Genomic DNA, 20,529 nt, shown 5'->3' with positions numbered 1-20,529 from the left:
TTCTACAGAATTTGGAGGGAGATGTTGTTGCATGGAATTGTGCATTACCATACCCACAGGAGAAGATAAGGGAGTGCGTGCTGTTAACAGAAGTCCAAACATGATTTCTAAGTTTTGGACATTTCTTTTATAATCCCCAAGCGATCTTAGGAAATTTCTTCATCCAAATCCACAGCTAGGAAACAGAATCTCAAATTCAGGGTTTGGTGACTTAGCATCCCAGCATGTTAGACAATTCTTTGAGCAATAGTTTCTTCTCTTTTCTATAAAAACCAAAATGGCGCAGGTACGTGACTCTATAAATTTGAAAGGAAGAACTCAAGCTACTCTTAGAGTTCTCATCTTAAAAACACTCTTACAGATGTTTGTTTTGATCTTTTCTTTTTTTAATAACCTATTCTATTTAAATACAATTAGTTAACATCTAGTATATCATTAGTTTCAGATGTAGAGTCCAGTAAATTGTCAGTTGTACGTAACACCCAGTGCTCTTTGTATCAAGGTCTTTTCCTTTTTCATATGACATTTAGTTGCATGGAACTCATATGTGGGCCTGGGATTAGGTTAGATGTCTTGTTCGTGTGTTTTTGCTATTGCCTCTATATTCAATCACATAATGCAGAACAATGTTAAGCAGAGTGATATGAAACCAGTCATGACATAATTATCCAACCTTATTTTTATGACATCCTACACTGACTGCCTAGTGAGACCATGAGCCTCTAATAAACCCTGAATCAGAATTAGCTATGGGGTTATACAGATGGACATAAAAATGGAGACCTAGGCCTCTTTTCTCTCCATAATGGCAAGTTACACACTCCTATCCCATTAGAGAGAATGGGGATTTTACAAGGCCAATCAATAATTTGGAGGCCTGAGCAGAATATTTCAAACGTTTGGCTAGAACATTTATATCAGACTGATTCAAAATTAGTGGAAAAGCCAAATTAGTCTGGTAAATGTTTTTTAATAAGTGCATGTCAGGAACAGGAAAGGATTCTTTGGGAGCATATGTGATATTTATATTCTGAGATTTTAGGAGGCTGTATTTAGGATATAATCACAACACTATGACTAGTCATTCTGGCTTTTTTAACAACAGTGAATATTTTATGTTTAAAATGAAAATTTCCTTAGGCCAGCAAAATTGCTTTCATTTTCACTATAGAAATAGGATACAAATCCAATCTCATAAAATGGAAGAATTTTGCTATAGAACAATTATGTTCTTCCCCAAATTCCCTCACAGTGTATGCCAAGCCAGGGATTGCTAGAATCAAAACAGCTTATTCTTCCCTCCCTTCCACAAAATCCTTGACATTTTTGCAAATGAATTCCTTGCATAGGGGAAGATATTAACTTGTAACTATGAGCTCTAATGAGAGGAATAATTTACTACAGTATTTTTGACACAGTAATTTTAATTTGCTTCTCATATTTTTAATAAACATCACACCCAAGTATTAAATGAGAGTGGGGCTTTACTAAGAACGCCAAAGCATTTGCTACTCTTTAGCCGAAACTTAAGATTCCTGAGGGATCTCTGGGGGGATGCAGGGCCTCAGAAATGGCCCACAGCATCACTAGAGCCAGACGCTCTGTCCATCACACCACCATATTCCTCAACATTTCCCAGGCCTGAATCAACGCCCCAGAAAGATGATGGAAGATTGGCCACTGACTCCACATGCCAGGTCATTTAAAAGAAGGATTAGCTGTGAGCCTAGGGTCAAGAAGAGAAAAACAACACCTAAAACACAAAATGGCACATTCTTTATTTGTTTACTACTTTTTAATTAATTTATCGCATTATTATTTTGTGGTTGCAATTTCAGGAGTACATAAAGAAGAGAAGCCCTGTGGGAGAATCCTTAAACTTTTCTCTTCCTAAAGGCCGGATGGCAGCAGGTCATAGAAACATGTTGGATAATTTGTCATCACTGAAAAAACAACATTGTCCTCTGATGCACACAATGATGGAACGAACAAGGGCATGCTGTGTTATCCAGGAGAACCAAAGCCTCAGACGAGCACAAGAGCTATGGGTTTTTGTATACAACAAGCCATACCAATGACCAATACCAACTCTTAAGGATAACCCAGTGTAATAAACTTAAAAATAGGAGGTTGCCTGGTTCTCTGCTTTAACAGCTTGTGTATCACACCCTCTCTGGCATTTTCTACAGAGACATTTCACAATGTCCATGGAAACATCAGGCTCCTTTAACACTGCTGGAAACACTCTTTCCCTGAGCACATTTGTGTGGGCTCAGTGCCTTCCTGAGCTCGTGGGATGCTTCCTCTTTTTAAGAAAAGTAAAAAAGATCACATACATATTTCCTATGTAAATCTGAAAAATTGTAGTTGGACTTTGTGAGTGCTTTAAAACGATATCTGGCAAAGAAAAGAAGGCTGACACTGAAATCCTTGCTGAATACAGACCACTTATCGGTTTTGCTTCAGTGCAGACCTTTTGTATCTTAGTGAAATTCCTTCACAAAAGAATGACAAAGAGATTTTTAAAAACGCAACCTTCAGAGACCGATGACTTGAGCAGAGTTCATTTAGAACAGTGGGGACCATTAACATTTCGTACACATACAGGTGATGGGAAGAAATGGCCCTAACTTACTAGCAATCTCTATACTGCCCTCTGGCAACCTTTCTTAAAAACCATAAGCAGAGAATGATTATTATTTTACTTTTGGCTATGGAACATGCAGTGGGCTGTGATACTGGAGGAATTGCAGAGTGAAGTTAATCAGAAAAAACAACATAAACGGATTAATATTCCACCCTGGAGCTGCTAGTGGCTTGGACACTAGAAGACAGAGATGCTTTCTAGGCATAAAAACAAAGGTTTTATCATCTGTGTGGAAACAGACTCTAGGGACAGGCTCTTCCTCGTTCACTGATAGAATGGTTAAAGGTAAGGCAAACTCATCCCCTCTTTTTCCTGAGTCAGCCAAGCCAGCACTCAAGAAAAGATGTCCCATTTCTCTACTGATCACTTCACTGTTTGGACACAGATTAGTTCTTATTGCACCATTCAGAAATGTGATTGTTGGTGAATTACTGACACTAAGAACATTGTAGAGACTGGGATAGGTCATCACAAAAACCCACGTGTCATATTCCTGTGGCCCAGAGTGTTTGGTTTGGGATGCTCTGGGGAGTCCCAGATCCATCTCCTATAATCTTGCAGGATCAACACGTCTGTTATGACAGGCATGTCACACATAGGAGAGGACACCTTCCAGGGTTAAACATAAATGATGGAAGCCATCACTCACTCCTCTGTCAGAGGTAGACCTGCTGGCAGGGGTGTCAGCCTTCCCACCCCTGTCACAACTAAGATCATGGGACCCCTAGGGAAGACCACTCTCTGAAACAACTTGGGGTTGATTAGTTCTGGAACCCTTTCTCCTCCAAGCTCTGCCTGAGATGACCGGTTCCTTCTCCTGACATCTAGTCAACTTCTTCCCCAGTCTTTGCTTTCTGAATCTGTATTCCCCCATTATCCTCACCACAATCCAGAAAGCTCTACCTTTCTCCAGACTCTTCATGCCCCTCATGCCCCTTTCCACCAGCCCCTCCCATGTGACCTTTTAGATTGCCCAATTTATGCCTCAGAATCTCAACTCTTTCTTCTCCCTGCTCCACCCCGTGTGTGGAATTAATAAGAGATGGACTCTCCGCCAGTCACCCAGACTCCTGCCTCTTATCTCTGAACCCCTGGGTGGCAACCACCTTGGAAATTTAGGAGAAGCCATGGCCATGGATCTTGCTCCCATGGTGGCTTCCCGGGTGTGGTGTGGAGCCTGCCCAGGCCGCTCCCCACTCACACCTCCTTCAAAGAGTCATCCACTTCCTCCTCCTCCTCCTCAGGGCACCCAAGTGATCTCTCCGACCTTCCTCAGAGATTCCCTCCCATCATGCTCAACCTATGTCCACACCACACACCCTGGGCTCATCTCCAGAGACTGTAACGTCTCTGTGACTAACCCTCCTGAATGGCAGCCTCACAGGTCCCCCAAGGCCCTCTGCCCACTGTACCTTACACACATGAGGGCCACATGGGCCTGTGAGCTTCACTGGACACTACCTACCCCCACAATTAGCTCTCAGTCTCCCTCCATCCACAGTGGTAGCGTTCCCCAGATTACACACCCGGCTGCCTCTCTAGGGCTCCTCCCCATCCTAGTCCACACCACTGTCCCCATCTTCCCCCCCATCTTCCCCAAAGCAGGACCCCTGTGTGGGCCATTGCAGGAGCTGACTGACAAGAAGGTCCCCTTGCCTCTCTTTCACTCTCTTTCTGCAAGCTCTGCCATGGCCATCCAGCAGGGAGCCCTCTTTCCAGGAAATGGGCTCTCTGTTCAGGTAACAGGTGCGAGGGATCTTTGTTAAATGCCTGACCCACCGCATGGAAGCTGCCTTTGCTAGGAATGGTTGAAGGACCTCCTGTGGGATCGTAATGGCAGATGGGGGTTTTATTGAGTTCATATTAAACTGCTTGAGGTAGGTGAGAGCTCTATTTCAGAAGGACACTATAGAGCATGGTCAAACCTTTGTTTTTAGACCAGTGAAGAGCCATCTCTTCCCAGTCCCACCCACCCACCACTAGCCACAGTGTTGCTCGAATGCCAGCGGTTGCCAAGCTTATCTCCAAAGAACAGCAAGGCAGGCAGCAGCTTGGCCATGTTGCCATTACCTGTGATGTCTTTAAGGGTCTCTGTGCCTCCAGCCCCTTCTGGAGCCACGGATGACTGCACACAGGACACTAAGTTTCCTACTATGTCATGAAGTGAGGTAAAATTCTCTAGGTTGAAAACATGCAGATTGAGCGGTTCGCTTGCTATTTCTTTTAATGCTCCTTCATCTGCTTCCTCAACTCCAATGGCAAACACGTTAACATCAGCAGACTTAAGTTCCACTGAGGGCAGAGCAAGGCCGTCGTCCGAGTGTCCATCGGTTAACACTACGATAACCTGAGGGACTCCATCACGGGCCCGGCTTCCAGCAGCCTCAGTAAGGTGATTCTGCATTACGTATTCTAATCCTTTTCCAGTCTCATTGCTTCCCCCAATATAGGACATGTTGGAAATGTGGGAGAGGACTTCTTGCTTAGTACGGTACGTATTTAACAGGAACTCAGTATGTGGGTTGCCGTTGAACTGGACCAGAGCAAAACGGAAATCACTGTCTCCCACAGCTAAAGATTCTATAACATCATACAGAAACTCTCGAACAAGTCGGAAATGTTCCTTTCCAGTGCTCCAAGAGGAATCCACTAGAAATATTATATCGGCAGCAGCACCATTTTTGACATCTTTAAAAAAAGACATTGGTTTAGATTTTTCTCCTGTTCAGCGCAAAGCCTTCCTTCCTACTCTGTCTGCACTTGAACTGGGCGCTCTCTGAGGGAGCTCGCTGACTTACCTGGGTGCGGGGACTTGACTGCAGCTGGTGGCCCCTCACTAGCCCATGTTCCATATGCAATGAACCCTATATGGGAGCCAGTGGCAGGCTCCAGAAAATGGTGGGGAGGGGGGCGGGAGCATTCCCTGGAGTGTCTTTTAACTCAGGCATGATTCTTTGTGACAGCTTGAGCCCCAAAACCCACCTGATGAGACCAGAAGGCTATCTCATCAGAGATCGCCCACCAGCATTTTATGAGTTCATCCTTCAGTTTGGGCTCTGAGACTGGGCCTCAAGAAGAAAGAACCGTGAAAACTCCCACCACTTTACATCAACTAGTCTCCAATGCTTTGAGTAATTTGTGAGAAGAAGAAATGTAATAAAGAGGTCTTCCTTCAGTGAAGACTTGTGTCACTGTAGAAAAAAGCAGCATCTCGTTTTTCTGTTTTTTTAACATGAAGAAAGGTACTCTAACCAGTGACTATATATTTCTCAGGGCCAGAAAAGCCTTTGAGATGTGAGACGTTATCTATCTTTTTCAAAGATGAATCCAGTCCTCTCTGAAAGATAGAAGCAGGAGGCTCAGGGTGTCAGGCTGTGGGGTGCCAAAGAGTGCCCTTCTGCGCTGTGGGCCAGGCTGGCCGCACACAGCCAGCTCCTAGACTCTACTTACCTCAGGCTGCCCTGATGCCCCAAGGAATGTCCCCCTTTCCTTGAGGCAGTACTCAGCTCTCTGCCCTCTAAGGATCACGGAACCTTGTGGGAGGATCCCTGCCCAACTCCCAACTTTCCAGGCAAAGAAGAGGAAGACCCAAGCCCATCTCCCCATCCCTACAAGCTAATACTGCATGAAGCATTTCTCAATTTTCTAAAACTCTGCAAGCAACTTCTTAAGAGACTTAACTCGGATCTATTTTTTAAAATGGTTTTGAGAAACTGACTTTTTCAAGATAGGGTGATTCTAGATGAAAAATGTCTTTATGTGCCCATAATGATAGAGAGGGGGTGATCTGTGTGTTCTGTTTTTAAGAAAAATGTTTATTTTCAATCATTGTCTTGCCCTGGTTTTATGTGCTGTGAGACCAAACCAGTGCCAGAAAGGTGGAACACCTCTATATTTGGTAAAATATTTGTGAAACAAACTTTCTGCTCACAACCAGTGTAAAGACAAACCACCTGTAAACCAACTCCAGGTTATCCAACCTAAGTTTTCATAAAAATAAGCCATCTCTCCCTGATACAGAGCATCTGGAAAGGTCTATAGCCTGAATGAACACCTGAAAACAAAGGGTTTCACCATCTCTTCAAACCATGTCTAGGTTCTATCTCAAGCTTGTGAGGTCTCAGATCTACAATCAGAGAACATATTCCTTTGAATAAAAGTAAGAAATGTTTCTGGATCTTACCTGCTTGTTGCTGTTGGGCACGGGTAAGAGAAAAGCCTGAGAGAAAGAGACAAAACATGGCCACCAAGGGCAAATGTCGATGTTTCCTCATTTTGAATGTGTCTAAGCACCAAGTGAGAACCTAAACGAGAAAATAGGGCAAAGCAAAGTGATCAGTTTCGACACTCAGATTACAAACTAGGATTTATCCATCTTATGAAACGTAGCTTTGACTAAACAATACATGAGAATCTTTGAATCTAATGATTATATCCCTTTGGCCATAGCTTTAAAAAAAGGTCCGGGGGGGGGGGGCAATTAAACTTTGTTTCCTCTCAGACTGAGTTGGTTATCAAGTCACCAAACAAATGGCAAAAGGAATCAAGAGTAAAGGTATTTGTGGGCACAAAGGATGGTAGGTCTGTGACACCCAGCTTAATTGTGTAGATTAGGTTTGAAAGAATCCCCCAGGAAATCTTTAGTTTATGGAGAAAATGGGCTTTGCCCACATTGGAGTATGTGCCAATACAACCATGGCCTCTGGACCCACTTCAAATCTTGCCCTTACTCTCTTTTTAGCACTCTTTTCCCAACAAAAACCTGCTGTGTGCCAACCAGCAATCTCCGAATGGAATGTATCCAGGGACGTTGAATCAACAAGCCTATGAAGCCAAACCTGAGGACTGACCACGTTGCTACATGGTGTCCCATAGGCACACACCACTTGGTGGCTGCACACATGACTTTCAACCAGCCAAACTCGTGTTCAGATGGGCTCGGTAGCCTGGGTCACCAAACTTTTGTCCTATAAACAACATCCTCTCCTCACCCCAAATCAGAAAGCACCCCTGCCCTATCAAAATTCCAATGACTTTTTTTTGTAGAAATAAGGGGGAAAAATCCTAAAGTCATAAGGTGTTCAAAAGACCCAAAGGAGCTACAATGATCTTGAGAAAGAAAAACAGAACTTGAGGTGTCACATTTCCTGATTCCAAAACATATTACAAAGCTACAGTCTTTAAAACAGAATGGTGCTAGAATGAAGACAGACGTATAGACCAATGGAAAGAGACAGAGATCCTGGAAATAACCCTCACCTCATGTATATTGTCAAACAATCTTTCAGAAGAGCGCCAAGTCTAAATAATAAGAAAAGGACAGTTTTCAACAAATAGCGCAGGGAAAACTGAATATCCACATGCAAAAGAACAAAATTAGATGCTTATCTTATAATATTTACAAAAACTAGCTCGAAACAGATTAGAGATCTAAACATAAGACTTGAAACTCTAAAATTCCTAGAAGAAAATATTGAAGTCTTCATAACATTGGATTTGGCAATGTTTTCCTGGATATGACACCAAAAGCAAATGGGAGTTGATGAAACAAAAACTCTGCGCAGCAAAGGAAACTATCAACAAAGTGAAATCAACATACAGAAAAAGAGAAAATATTCACTAACTCCATATCTGACAAAGGTTTCAATCCGGAATATATAAAGAACTCCCACAACTCAACAACAGCAGCAACAGCAAATAATCCAACTTGAAAATGGGAAAAGTGCTTGAATAGACATTTCTCCAAAGAAGATACACCAATGACCATTAAGCACATGAAAAGATACTCAATATCACTCATCATCAGAGAAATGCAAATCAAGCCAAGAGATATCACGTCACACCCATTTAGAATGAATATCAAAACAATAATAATTGATAAGGATGTTGGAAAATTGGAACCTTGATGTCCTACTGGTGGGAATATAAAACAATCCAGCCACTATAGAAAATGATATGGAGGGTCCTCAAAAAATTAAAAATAGAATTACCATATAACCCAGCAATGCCACTTCTGGGCATACATCCAAAATAACTGAAATAGGATTGCAAAGAAATAGCTGCACATGGAAATTTGTTGCAGCATTTGCCACAACAGCCAAGAAGTAGACACAACATAAATGTCCACCGATGGATGAACAGATAATGATAAATGTGAGACATGTGTGTGGTGAAGTATTACTCAGCCTTAAAAAATAAGGGAATCCTATCATATGAGTCATTGTGAAACGAAGCTTGTGGAAACCTTGAGAAGTGAAATGATCCAGTTACAAAAAGAAACATACTGCAAGATTCCACTTAGAGGAGGTATCTGAAGTTGTCCAACCGTTAGAAACAGAAAATAGAATGGTGGTCACTAAAGGGTGGGAAAGTGGGGAGATGCTCAATGAGTAAAGAGTTCCAGTTTTGCAAGATGAGAAAATTCTAGAGATTCATTGCACAACAAGGAACATATAGTTAACATTACTGGACTGTTCACTTAAAAATGGTTAGGATGGAGGGCACCTGGGTGGCTCAGTGGGTTAAGCATCTGACTCTTGATTGATTTTGGCTTGAATCATGATCTCGGGGTCAAGAAATTGGGTCCCACTTCAGGATCCACAGGAGAGTCTGGGATTTTCTCTCCCTCACCTCCCCCACCTCTCTCTCTCTCTCTCTCAAAAATAAATTTTAAAAATCCTTACAGAAACATGGCTAAGATGGTAAATTTATGCTATGTGTGTTTTACCACAATTTTTAAGAAAGGACAGGAAAAATCACCTGTTTTCAAAAGTAAGGGTAAGAATGTGCCCCTTAAATGTAGCCATTGATTTAACAGGTATAATATAAACTTTTTTTGAGATATGATCATAGCTAAGAGCTAAAATGGCAACAAAATCCAAGTAAACATTTTCTTAAAGCATGCTTCCTTGCCTCTATAATGAATCAGTATAATGTTTATTTTCTCCCATAAATAATACTTGGAAAGGAAGAAGAAAATATGTATCAGGCAGCAAAATTTAAGGTTTGGGGAACAAGACTTGAGTCGTTTGAAAGTAAAAAAGAATCTGATATAACAGTGAGACCTGGTGCAAAAATTATTTCTGCCCTCAGTACGGTCTGAGCTCTTAAATCAGCTCCAGGAAATGCCTAAGCTTTTGCACCTGTTGACCTCTCCAGCTTGACCTTCCTCTTGCCCTAGGAGATGGCCCAATGATTCTGTTCACAGTTGTCCACCATACAATGCAGGAACTCCATCTTCCCCACATTGTGAATGAAGCCAGTATTAAGGATGATCTGCTATTGTCAGTGTTATATAGAGAAACACAAGTCATAATAGCAGAGGAAAGTCTGTCTATGTAGTAAGGTGGCCTTGGCAGGAGACCAGTGTCCAGTTGGAATACTCAACAAGACAGAATTGAGGGCCAAGGAGAACCAAGAGGCAGCCCTCAGAAGGCTTCCACCTAAGGACACAGGTGCAGTGAGCATAAAGAAAACCTAAGCTGAGGCCCATAGTTTTGCCCACCACGTGTCAGGCCCAGAGGGAGAAGCTGGAGTTCAAATCTCTGGCCCAGCTCTGAGGAACAGCAAGACGCAGAGTGTGGGCTCTCAGCCAGCTGGCCAAAAGTTGGTGGACTAGATGGAGAAAGGCAAAACTATAAAAAAGAGAGTGGATTCCAAGATCCACTGCACCTTTAGATTTCCAAGGAAAGCCAACAAAGAGATAAATCAACCCTGTGACTCCACTTCTGAGAGCTTAAAAAGAGAACCACCTGTTGATACAATTTTCTCTTGAAAACATATCAACACTGTGAAGAAAAATCTGTTCTCATGATGATCAAGAGGCCAGTCTTTAAGAGGACATCCTTTCTTTCTTACAGTAAGGTGACAGTGAGTGGTCACAATGGCAGCATTTCAAAGGCACAACCCAAACATCTTGGCTTGAAATTGTGAACACGCATTAGACATGGATCAATACAGTGGAGAAGGGCAGCCCGCAGTGCTTGGCTCTTGGTGCCATGGTGTCCCCAAGTCCTAACTGAGTCCTGGCTAGTGTTCATGGCACTTCCCACAGGTACCACTTGCCTAATTGGTCTGCTTTCTCCACTGAGGATGACCTTCCAACCCAGCCCCAAGATTGCCTCCTCCACCACCTAGGAATCCCTCAAGCCGATGTTCTACCCTGGAAATTTTCCAGATTTTTTCATCCAGCCATAACTCCTTTTCTCCACATTCTGCTAGACCTATTTCTGAATTTTTCTTCAGGGGGAAAAAAAAGTAAATGCAAGGTTTTAATTTATATGTTTGTGTTCTCAGTTGAGGGTATACACATTTTTTAGAGGGGGGAAAGGGAAGAGGGAGAGAAAGAACCTCAAGCAGGCTCCATGCCAGCATGGAGCCCAACACAGGACTCAATCTCACAATCTGGAGATCATGGCCTGAGTCAATATCAAGAGTCTCTTAACTGCCATCCAGGCGCCTGGGGATATACACATTAGAACAATGTAAAAGTACATTGTACGTGTACTATTGTTGATTCTTTCTATTAAAATTAACATTGGAGTTTTCTATCATCAATAAGCATCCTATTAGAAAATAGTTTTATAGGAAAATTGTGTGTCCATATTATTTAAATGCTACTGGATTCTTCCCAAAACTCCAGGCAGCCCTTTCTAAAACAACTTGTAATACTGTAATTGGTCAAAACATTTTTTTAATATGGATCCAGAAATTTCACAGGACCTGTCAACTTCCCACAAACGTGTACACAACTGTATCTGGGGTTTTCTGGGGATAAGATCCATGTCCGCGTGTGATTTTAGAAGCATCTATTCTACCTCCCCACTAAAGTTTAAGTACCATAGTACCACCGCTTCAGTGAAAAATTTTAATGTGAATCTTTCAGGGAGTCTAGCTTAACCTTTTTAAACATTTGATCTACGCACAAGATTCAAGGTTCTAAGTAGTGCTTTTGTTTAAGAATGAGAGCAAGAGACTATCACAGGGCCTCAGCAGAAATCACTGGACCGTGTAATTCATGCGGGGGGAAAAAAGCAGGAAGGGAGATAAGATCTGCTCACTCCCTGCTGGGTGTGGGACAGGAGGACCCCAGGCCCCTGCCAGCAGCCTTCACAAATGGGTACACTGTGTTCACCAGTTTACTAATGGCTTTGTAACCATCCCTGCAACTCACACAGTGTCACATCTGACTTCTTACAGTCCTCGGGTCCTCTCCTACGTTGAACACGGAGTAGGCTCTCTACTGAGAAATTCCGAAATAATTTTCTCATCTTTGATAAAGCGCAAAAAAAAAAAAAAAAATCTAAACTGTAATGAGATGAAATCTCTAACATCTTCCTGAGACATTACTTACTCCAACTCTTCTCTAAGGACAATGAACCTGAAATTGGTTGAAAATGACATATAAAAACTTTGATTTCCAAGATACTCATCTTTAGAAGAGTAACCCCATAAATGAAGTGCTGCCCATTGAGACACAAAATAATGAAATGAGTGTACAGTGCACAGGAATTGTGTTTTCTAAAATCTACCCAGATATTAAGGAAAAAAGGAAGGGAGGGGAGGAGAAGACTGGAAGAGAACAGGGGGGAGCAGGGGGAGGGGAGGAGAGGGGAGGGGAGGGAGGACAGATGCGGAAAACTCCTGTTTTGGAGACGTTGCTTGTGTTATCCAAGCCACACTCATGACTGATGAGCTCACGTGGTTTGGCCAAGTTGAATCCCCAGGTGAGAAAACTGCTTTCGGTCCCGCACATTTTCTTGCCATCGTGCTTGGGAGCCAGTCATGTGGCTTTAGTGTTCCTAGCCCAGCTGCTGGATATTTGTTAATGTGTCTGTTTGCAATTAAGTCTATTCTATTTATCATGTCATGGAGTCCCAATTTTTAAAACTGAAGTTTTTAAAAGATGTCAAACATCATCTTCCCAAATGATCAGTGGGCTTGCTCATTTTAGCAAGGGAGAAAGACGCAGCCCCTCCCTCATCACCCTCCCCCCCCCCCCCCAGAAAATAGAGGCAAGAGAGCCCGAGTAGTATTTATGGCACTTCCGTCTCACCCATGGGATTTCATGCCCTCCACCCAACAACCCAATGACTGCTTCCATCCCCTCCCCCTCATTTTATAGCTGGAAACTGAAAGCAGGGGAGGCAAGACCACATGGATAAAACAAGATAGAACCAGAATCCTACCCAGAATCCTAACCAAAGTCTGTGTTTGCAAAGCCCATGGGAAAATCCCCTGAAAACCCTGAGAGACGGTGCCAGGTCTGGCCCAGATCCCAAGGAAACTCCCTATCTCTTCTGGGGGAAAAATAGACTTCTCTGGGGACAGATTCTGTGTCAGGAGGATCCATTTGCCTGCTGCTCTTGTTTTAAACATGAAAGAAAAGTCAGAATTGGCCGCCTGAGACCCTTGGGTTGGGTGCGGTGAGGTTCTTCTTTGTGTCATAGGTTCTGGGTCCAGAAGTCAGCGGATTCGATCATAGAACTTCATTAAAGTTGCATTCTTATCTTTCCATTTGGCATTAGCAATTCCTTTCATCACTCTGCCTTGTTCTGAGAAGGTTCTGAGCTGCATTTTTCCTTTTTGTATCTGTCCAGTTGAAATTTACAGACATCTCTCATTTCAAAGATGGTTTTCCATAGACCTCCAACTTGCCATCCTACTGGGTCATATTCCAAAGACTTCCCCCAAGCTATTCTGCAATTCCATGAAATTCGTTTTCATAACATCTACTCAAAAGCTTTTTCGCTTTCCGTCTCTGGAAATCTTTTTTAAGAAAGACACACACACAGGCACACAAGGAAATAATTTTGAAACAAAAGCTTAAATATATCCAGAGGCCCCATTTTGAGGGCATTTATTCATTCTTCTGTGAGCACTACTTTTTAAAATCAGTCTGGCCCTCCTACAAGTTCTAGGATTTCGGTTAACTCCTGATGTCCCATTTAAAGTGGGAGCTACAGAAATCCTTGATGACCAGGAAGGCGTGTGGCCTCTCTGCTGCGAGACCAGAAGTCACACATCAGGAAACCCTGGGGGCTCAAGCTGGCAGCCCGAGCTGTCTTCTCGGGCCTCCTTCTCTCCCTCCCCTTGCCTTCTGGCGGGAATCCTGGGAAAGGGGCCCTCGTTCTTGCCCACCAGGAAGGAAGAGAAGAGAGAATCTATTAGGTCCTCCATTATAGAAGGAAGAGGGTGGAATTTAATATATCCCTGCCCTTTGAAAGAGTTTTGGGGGAATCCTCAAAAGCAAATGCTTTGGAACATCTCAGAGAAAACCCCTCTAAATCTAAAGGTAGTCTTTCAACTGTTTATTTTACAACTTGAAGCTCATCTTTCCATTCTATGAAAAGGCCCAAAGGAAGAGGGCATCAGCCACACATACATAGGTCTGAGACATTATCTGTTTGACCCAGGCTCTGAACGTGTTTCCTGCGAGAGTGAAATTTTAGCTCTTCTGATGATGTATGTTGGCTTGGCCTCGCTGCCACCCACAGTGTCCTTGTAAACACTCAGTGACCAAGTCTAGATCTTTCATTGTTGGCTCCTCCTGGTAAAGTCAAGTAAAACGATACCCATTCAGCAGCTCCTGTATTTAAACAGGGCAATACAGAAAGGGAGGGATGGGATGTCCCCCCCATACGCAGCCTCCCCACTGAAGGAGGCCACCGGCAAGCGTATGCTAAGCACCATCAGCGTTAGCTTCTTTCCCGCTGTAAAGGCCACTTGAAGAGCCTCCAGGTGAGCTGCCAGATACATGGAAACTTATTTAAAAAACCTATGACTAAGGTCCAAGATAATAACCACGAAGCAGAAAGTTCCACATCAGTGGTAGCTGGAAAAGCTCGACACCACCACTCATGTGTAGAAAACATTCTGCCCTCTTCAAGACCAGGCAGCCAGACACGGCATTTTCCCCGTTTCTCCTGCTAACGATAAACATTTAGCAGAGACTAGATGGGATTTGACGTTAAAGCAGAGAGAGAGTGCCTTCGAAAACACTTCAGAAGAAATTGCACACACGTCCAGCCCATGCCAGCGTCGTGTCCCGAGAGACTGCTACTTGGGCCGGCACTGGCCTCTGGCCACCTCTCTGCCTTTCCTGGCCACAAACTTTGGGGGCTCCTGGCTTCTCCAAAACCATGCTGTTCCACTGAGGAATTACCCAAAGTGGTTAAAACGTGCTCACACTGCAAGGAAAAATTAAACATCTTTGTTTTCTGCTCTGATTCATGATCAAATCTGAAAGAGAAAATTATTTAAAGTAGACTTTTTTTTATAAAAACTTAAGTCAAAACCTCTAATATAATATTATCAACACCAGATTTAGTGTAATAGCCTGGAAAAATTCTACTTCCTTACCCCTCTATCAGTAATGATCAGTTAATCTCCCTACACTCTTACGTGTAAGGTTCTGCTATGATTTCCTTCCCTCTGTCTCCCTGGGCCTGACCAGGGATGGGTCTCCTGCTGCCCCCACAAGAAACAGAGAGCCCCCCACCAGGGGCATATCGGGCAATGTGTGAGCCTCGGCCGAGCTGGCCCTAGCTCTGGGTGCTGGCTCGGGAGTGCTGAATCAACTGATGAAGATTCCAGAAGAGAAAAACCAGTTTCCTGGAATGGCTTCCCTTGAGACCTGAGTCATCTACAGCTGCTGTTCAATTTTTAATTTTCCAATTAAACTGACCCATGAGTTCTTCCTTCCAGTGGCCAATGCTCAATGCCCTGGGTCCATGAAAAATAAATGTATATAGTGCACACCAGGGAAATCTTACAGAACTAGTTCCCACCATGATTTCCACTGACCGTTCCTAACTCATGAATATTTCTCTGTATCTCATGAGACTTAGAATTCAGGAGGAGGACAGCAGGATCATGTTCTGCTAGATGCAGCCAGACTCCTACAAAAGACTAGCAATTTGCCTTTGGGAAAGGGTTTGGCAGAACTTTTCCTGTTTGTCTTATTTTTTCTCCTCTTTCCAGATTTTTTTAAACAATTACCTCTCGGCTAAGTAAACTTATAATATACTATTCCATAGAAGACTGGTCAATAGGAAGGAGTGCCTTTGTTCATATGATATCCTAAAATATTCTCTAACGACTTCTGCTCCCTTGATATTCCCAGTCTTGGGGTATCTGCTTACGAACTCAATTTAATATGGGCAAGAGTACCCAGAAATGCTGACTTTGCTTTGCTACTAACACTGTGATCTCAGACTAGTCATTCACTTCTCTGTGCTCCATTCTTTCATCTGAAATGTCAAGGGTGTGGAGAAAGCATCCACCCAGGTAGTAATTTTTTGATATTTAAAATAGCCGAATGGAAATCACATATTTGCCAAACAGAGGGTGAGGTCTATGTCTCAGTCATTCCTGTACCCTCCCTCAATCTCTAAGCTCCCCAGCCCATGGAGCAGAGCACGGCTCATTGAGCTTGAATGAATGAGAACACATGAACCAAGTAGAAGGTTAGGGACATTCTCTCTGAGCTGGCATCCTGTCCTTCAGGACCCCAACGGTGGGGGCCTCGGGCTAACAATCTGAGCTAACGATACGTCTAATTTAAAACGGGACGTTTGTAATGATAGTCTGTGTGAATTTTTTTTAAGATTTTATTTATTTATTTGACAAAGATCACAAGTGGACAGAGAGGCAGGCAGAGAGAGAGGGAGAAGCAGGCTTCCCGCAGAGCACGAAGCCCAATACGGGGCTTGATCCCAGGACCTGGAGAACACGACCTGAGCCAAAGGCAGAGGCTCAACCCACTGAGCCACCCAGGCACCCCATGAATTTTTTAAAACTTGTTCAATTAAGTTGCCTCTCAGGAGCAAGTAGCAGAGGGCTGGTAATGAAAAGTTTGGGAATTACTGGATCAATTCCCCTTCACGTTATTCCTGCCAGTTTTAAAGTTCAAAAGTCCTACATGGAGACAGCATGGCCTCAATATGCAAATTTGCTTTGGTTCTGAAACAACTTACTGTTAATTTACACTTTTCTTAGGGATGGGAGCAAAATGTTTCTTTTATAAGTTCTTACTTGACTGACGCCCTTGTAATGAAATTATTTGAGCGTGCAAAATGCCTCGCTTCAAGGCATAATTTTACTTCAGTACCTGAGCATAGAAAAAAATAAAATTCTAAATGTATATCCACTTCAGGTATTACAGTCACATTTTAAAAGATGTGTGTTTAAACAGTCTAAAGTTACCCCTGAGCCCTGCTGAGAAGACTATCAACCTACTCCCTACAAACCCAGAAACCACACCCTGAAGCACTCCCACCACTTGGAGACTTTGCCAGAGCTCGGAAGGGTGCACACACCGCCCTCTAGAGGACAGAAAACCAGCCTGCGTTTTCAGAGTAAGCTACAGGGGGTCAATGTGCTAACTCAAAATTTCATCTCTCTCCCAGAATAGACTTATGAGACCAGAAGATGTTCGAAATTATGCTTTCAAAAATCAAGATAATGTGGACAGCCTCCCTTTGTGAACAGGACGCTGTGTGTCATAAGCAGGGGTCAGGCATCCCCCTTGATTTAGAGGGAGAAGGCAGCATCTTTTCCTTAAAACAGAGAATAACCTTCCAGAATTTTTATGTTGGAAAGACAGACACCATATCTGGAAATGTGAGGGTGAAGAGAAGCGTCCTTATCTAGTTCAAGTCTGTCTGAATTAGCGGAACTTTTTAAAGCTTCCCTGCATTAAAATTTGAATTACTTTGGGCTTCCATTTCCTCAGCCAGAGCAGCTAACGAGATTTCTTTAAATGTCAGGTCCCTCCTGACACCATCAGCTGTTGGTGCCACAGTGGAGTGGTTCTCCCTGCCTGCTTTCCACGGCGAAGATACCACGAGGGCCCGGGGTGGCATGGAAAGGCCGCCGGGTATAATTTGTCCCACTGAGAAGGGGAAGCTGCCTGTGATTCCTCCTCCAAGAGATAACAGATCCTCTCGGGTTCCTCCAAACTAAATAGTGACAAAAACGAATTGTCAAAGAAAACTGGCTGAGGCTATTAGCATGCCTGCAGGACAGTCTCGTGGCACAGACTTTGTGGCTTGCTGGCAACTTTTAAACCCTAATTGTGGAATTTCACATAAAAGTGGGTGGCAACGCGGGCGGCTGGTCGGAACTGTGCTTTATCTGGTTGAGCAAGTTCCCCGGCCAGGAAGCTCCCGAGGCAGGAACTCTCTACCAACTTCCAGAAGGGATAGACGACTGATTTCAAGCTGGTTTACAGCAGTGGGCCCTGCAGCCCTCTGCCCCCAAACTACAAATCCATCATTGATTATCAATTGAGGGTTTCTTCCTACTTCATCATCGGCGATGTGTTAGGTTCTAAGCTATGAAAATGACAAAAGGCACTCATGTGGCCAGAATAAAGGGAAGTGCGGAAACAAAGACATTTCTATCCAGAAAGATCTTATATCAAAAATGCCCTTAAGACCCCTCGTTTGGACTTCGGCCATATATCCCATCAGAAGAGCCACGAGCATGGTGGGATGGAGCTGGCAGAGCGGGATTCAAGAGCTAACCTTCTAGAGGCTTCCCTGGCCACCTCCCAGGAAGGTGGGGTGGCCACACCCTCCAATTCCCCCATAGGAAAAATGCAGGATGGCCACACTTTTCCACCTTGCTGTGGCATCCTCTCCCAGACCCTGTTCTCCACCCAATGTCTTCTTCTTGGTTTTCTCCCTGCCAGACTAGGGAAAGAGAAAAATAAGTCTCACAGTAATGGCAACTCCCTGCCTCAACAAAGATGGTTAAGCCCACATGACCATTGCGTTGAGCTCCTACAAAAGTCCCTCACCTCCCCTCCCTGTGCCTTCACACTCAGCAACAAGTCCACATTAAGAACAAAGTCAAGTACAGGTCCCACCCTTTTGGTCCCCAGCCCCAGAGGCGGCCTAGATGTCAATTAAAGTCATTTCTGTTCAGTGTCCTGAACTACTGGGAATGGGTGCTCTGGGAGGTGGGGGGAATCCCAAGTCGAGGAGTAGTATCAGTCCACATGGGCTCTGAGTGCCTTTGCAGACCTCAGATCCTACAAGGATAGCTGTGCACCAGGCAAGGAGCTGGCTGCCATGGGCCAGCACCACTGCACTCCCTCTGGGCACAGGACACACCCCTGTGCTCGGAGCAGCTTGTTCTTGGAGCCCAGACTGGCCTCTTAGTGTGCTCCTAGGCCAGGCTGTGAAATGCTGATGTGGGTTTTATTCCCCTCCCCCACTCCTGGATTCCCTTGGTTCCTCCCAGCGACCCTACCCCTGCTTCAATCCTGGTCCACTTTCTAACACTTGAAACAGGTCCCCAAGGCCAGCTGGCCACTGTCAAGGAACACCATCCATCCTGGGTGTCCCAGCTTAAGAACAGGCCTTGGGCCGTCCGACTTGGCACCCGCACCACATCTGGGCAACCCGGGCGGGCCCCACGGCCCCAGGAGCCCTGCCTTATCCACTGGGCATGTGGCCCGAACACCAAATGCCTTCTCCTCCTCTGGCCTCGGCAGCAGTTTTATGCAAACCCCCCACCCCTGGCCCCAGGACCGAGACTCCAACAGTGACCTCAGGTTCCTGAAAAGAGGAAACCCTTCGTACCAGCTGAGGAACTCTTGACTTGGCCCCGAGCCAGGGCACCAGAGTCGCCCCCAGCCCCCAAGGGTAACAGATGTGCTCCACCAGCCCCTGTCCACGTGGAGCCTGGGGCAGAAGGCCCACCTGATGTGCCCACCTGGGAAGATTACTTGGGAAGATTCAGACAGAATCTTCCCCAGAAAGCCGCTCAAAGGGTAGTTGCGAATCCTCGCGAAGACACTTCTGCTAACAAAGCAAATTCTTCCCCTCCCCCAAGTTTCAGAAGGAGAGACTGTCAAACAGACTGCAGCCCAGAAACACTGCAGGATGGGCAGAGGAAACCCACAGCGCCACGCGACTGCAGCCCACGGGCGGGCCGTGGCCTTCACCAAGCTGCAGAAACTCGGGGGCCCCAAAGTGGGAAAGAAAGCTCAGTTGAGTCTTCCAGGGACCAGAATCATGTCCAGAATACCAACTCCAAAAGAGTGACCACGAGAACCCCCTGGTAACGCTCAACCGGGTCTAAAACCGTTCCTTCTCGCCCATGAACCCGGGCAGAGGGGACCACACACTTACCCTGAGCAAATCTGAAGAAATGTATGTCCCTGGGCTTCTCTATTCACTTAGGTTCGCATGGTTTTCCCGGCTGACGGCGTCTGCTTTCCTTTCTGCAAGAGCGGGGCTCCGGGTGGAGGAGGAAACCCCTTGCGGTCCTCGCAGGAGGCTGGAGCTCAGGAGAACTGAGCGGCCTTTGGTGGAAGACTGAGCTCCAAACCCTGGACTTGATCCAAGGATACAGTCAGGGCTTCCTCCAGCTCCTCCTCCTCCTTCTCCTCCTCCTCCTCCCCACTCCTCCTCCCGACCCCTCCTCTCCCTCTCCCCACTGTGGGCCTGACCCAACTGTAAATGAAAACCAGACTTTCTGTGCTCTGTTGCTTCTGGCCCCTGCTGCAGGCTGATGTCACCCTCCGAAGGCTGTCTTCACCCTCCAAGCCTTTTGCTGGACTCCCGCAAACCCCAACCCTTGAAAAGAAATCCACCTCTTCCACTCGTCACCTTTTGGGCTGGGCCCCTGGTGGCAAAGAGAATGAATTTTGGAATTTTTTTTACGCGGGTATCCATGGTTTTCCTGCCGTGTTTTCCAACACCATCTGCAGGGAAAACAGGAAATGCAATCTGCCCCCACTCCACCCTCACCACGCCCTCCCATTTCTCCTTGAAGTTTCTGAATCGAGACTTCTCTTAATAACCTCCCTTTCAAGGATAAAAACAATTAACATCTTCTCGGCCTTGTGCTGAGCAGAGCTCTGTTCACCA

The 20,529-nt window shown here is 44.8% G+C and overlaps 1 protein-coding gene across 7 annotated transcripts in view; it reads right to left on the bottom strand.

Annotated features, from left to right (window-relative positions):
- The window catches only part of COL6A3 (collagen type VI alpha 3 chain), an 81,763-nt gene extending 61,478 nt beyond the window's left edge, over positions 1 to 20,285 (bottom strand). Inside the window, exons 1-4 of one of the 7 annotated variants that reach the window (XM_059167620.1) lie at positions 20,269 to 20,285; positions 19,789 to 19,988; positions 6,831 to 6,951; positions 4,718 to 5,335 (exon numbers count right to left, since the gene is read on the bottom strand). In XM_059167620.1, coding sequence (XP_059023603.1) covers positions 4,718 to 5,335; positions 6,831 to 6,921 — 709 coding nt within the window. In that variant the 5' untranslated portion in view covers positions 6,922 to 6,951; positions 19,789 to 19,988; positions 20,269 to 20,285. Of the gene's footprint in view, positions 1 to 4,717; positions 5,336 to 6,830; positions 6,952 to 19,788; positions 20,045 to 20,268 lie in introns of those variants that run through there. The other 6 variants (XM_059167619.1, XM_059167621.1, XM_059167622.1 and 3 more) reach the window with 6 other exon arrangements.
- Between the last annotated feature and the right edge of the window lie 244 nt (positions 20,286 to 20,529).

Source organism: Mustela lutreola, chromosome 3, assembly GCF_030435805.1.
Source record: "Mustela lutreola isolate mMusLut2 chromosome 3, mMusLut2.pri, whole genome shotgun sequence".
NCBI classification, from domain to species: domain Eukaryota; kingdom Metazoa; phylum Chordata; class Mammalia; order Carnivora; family Mustelidae; genus Mustela; species Mustela lutreola.
This window is presented reverse-complemented; position numbering and strand designations above follow the sequence as displayed.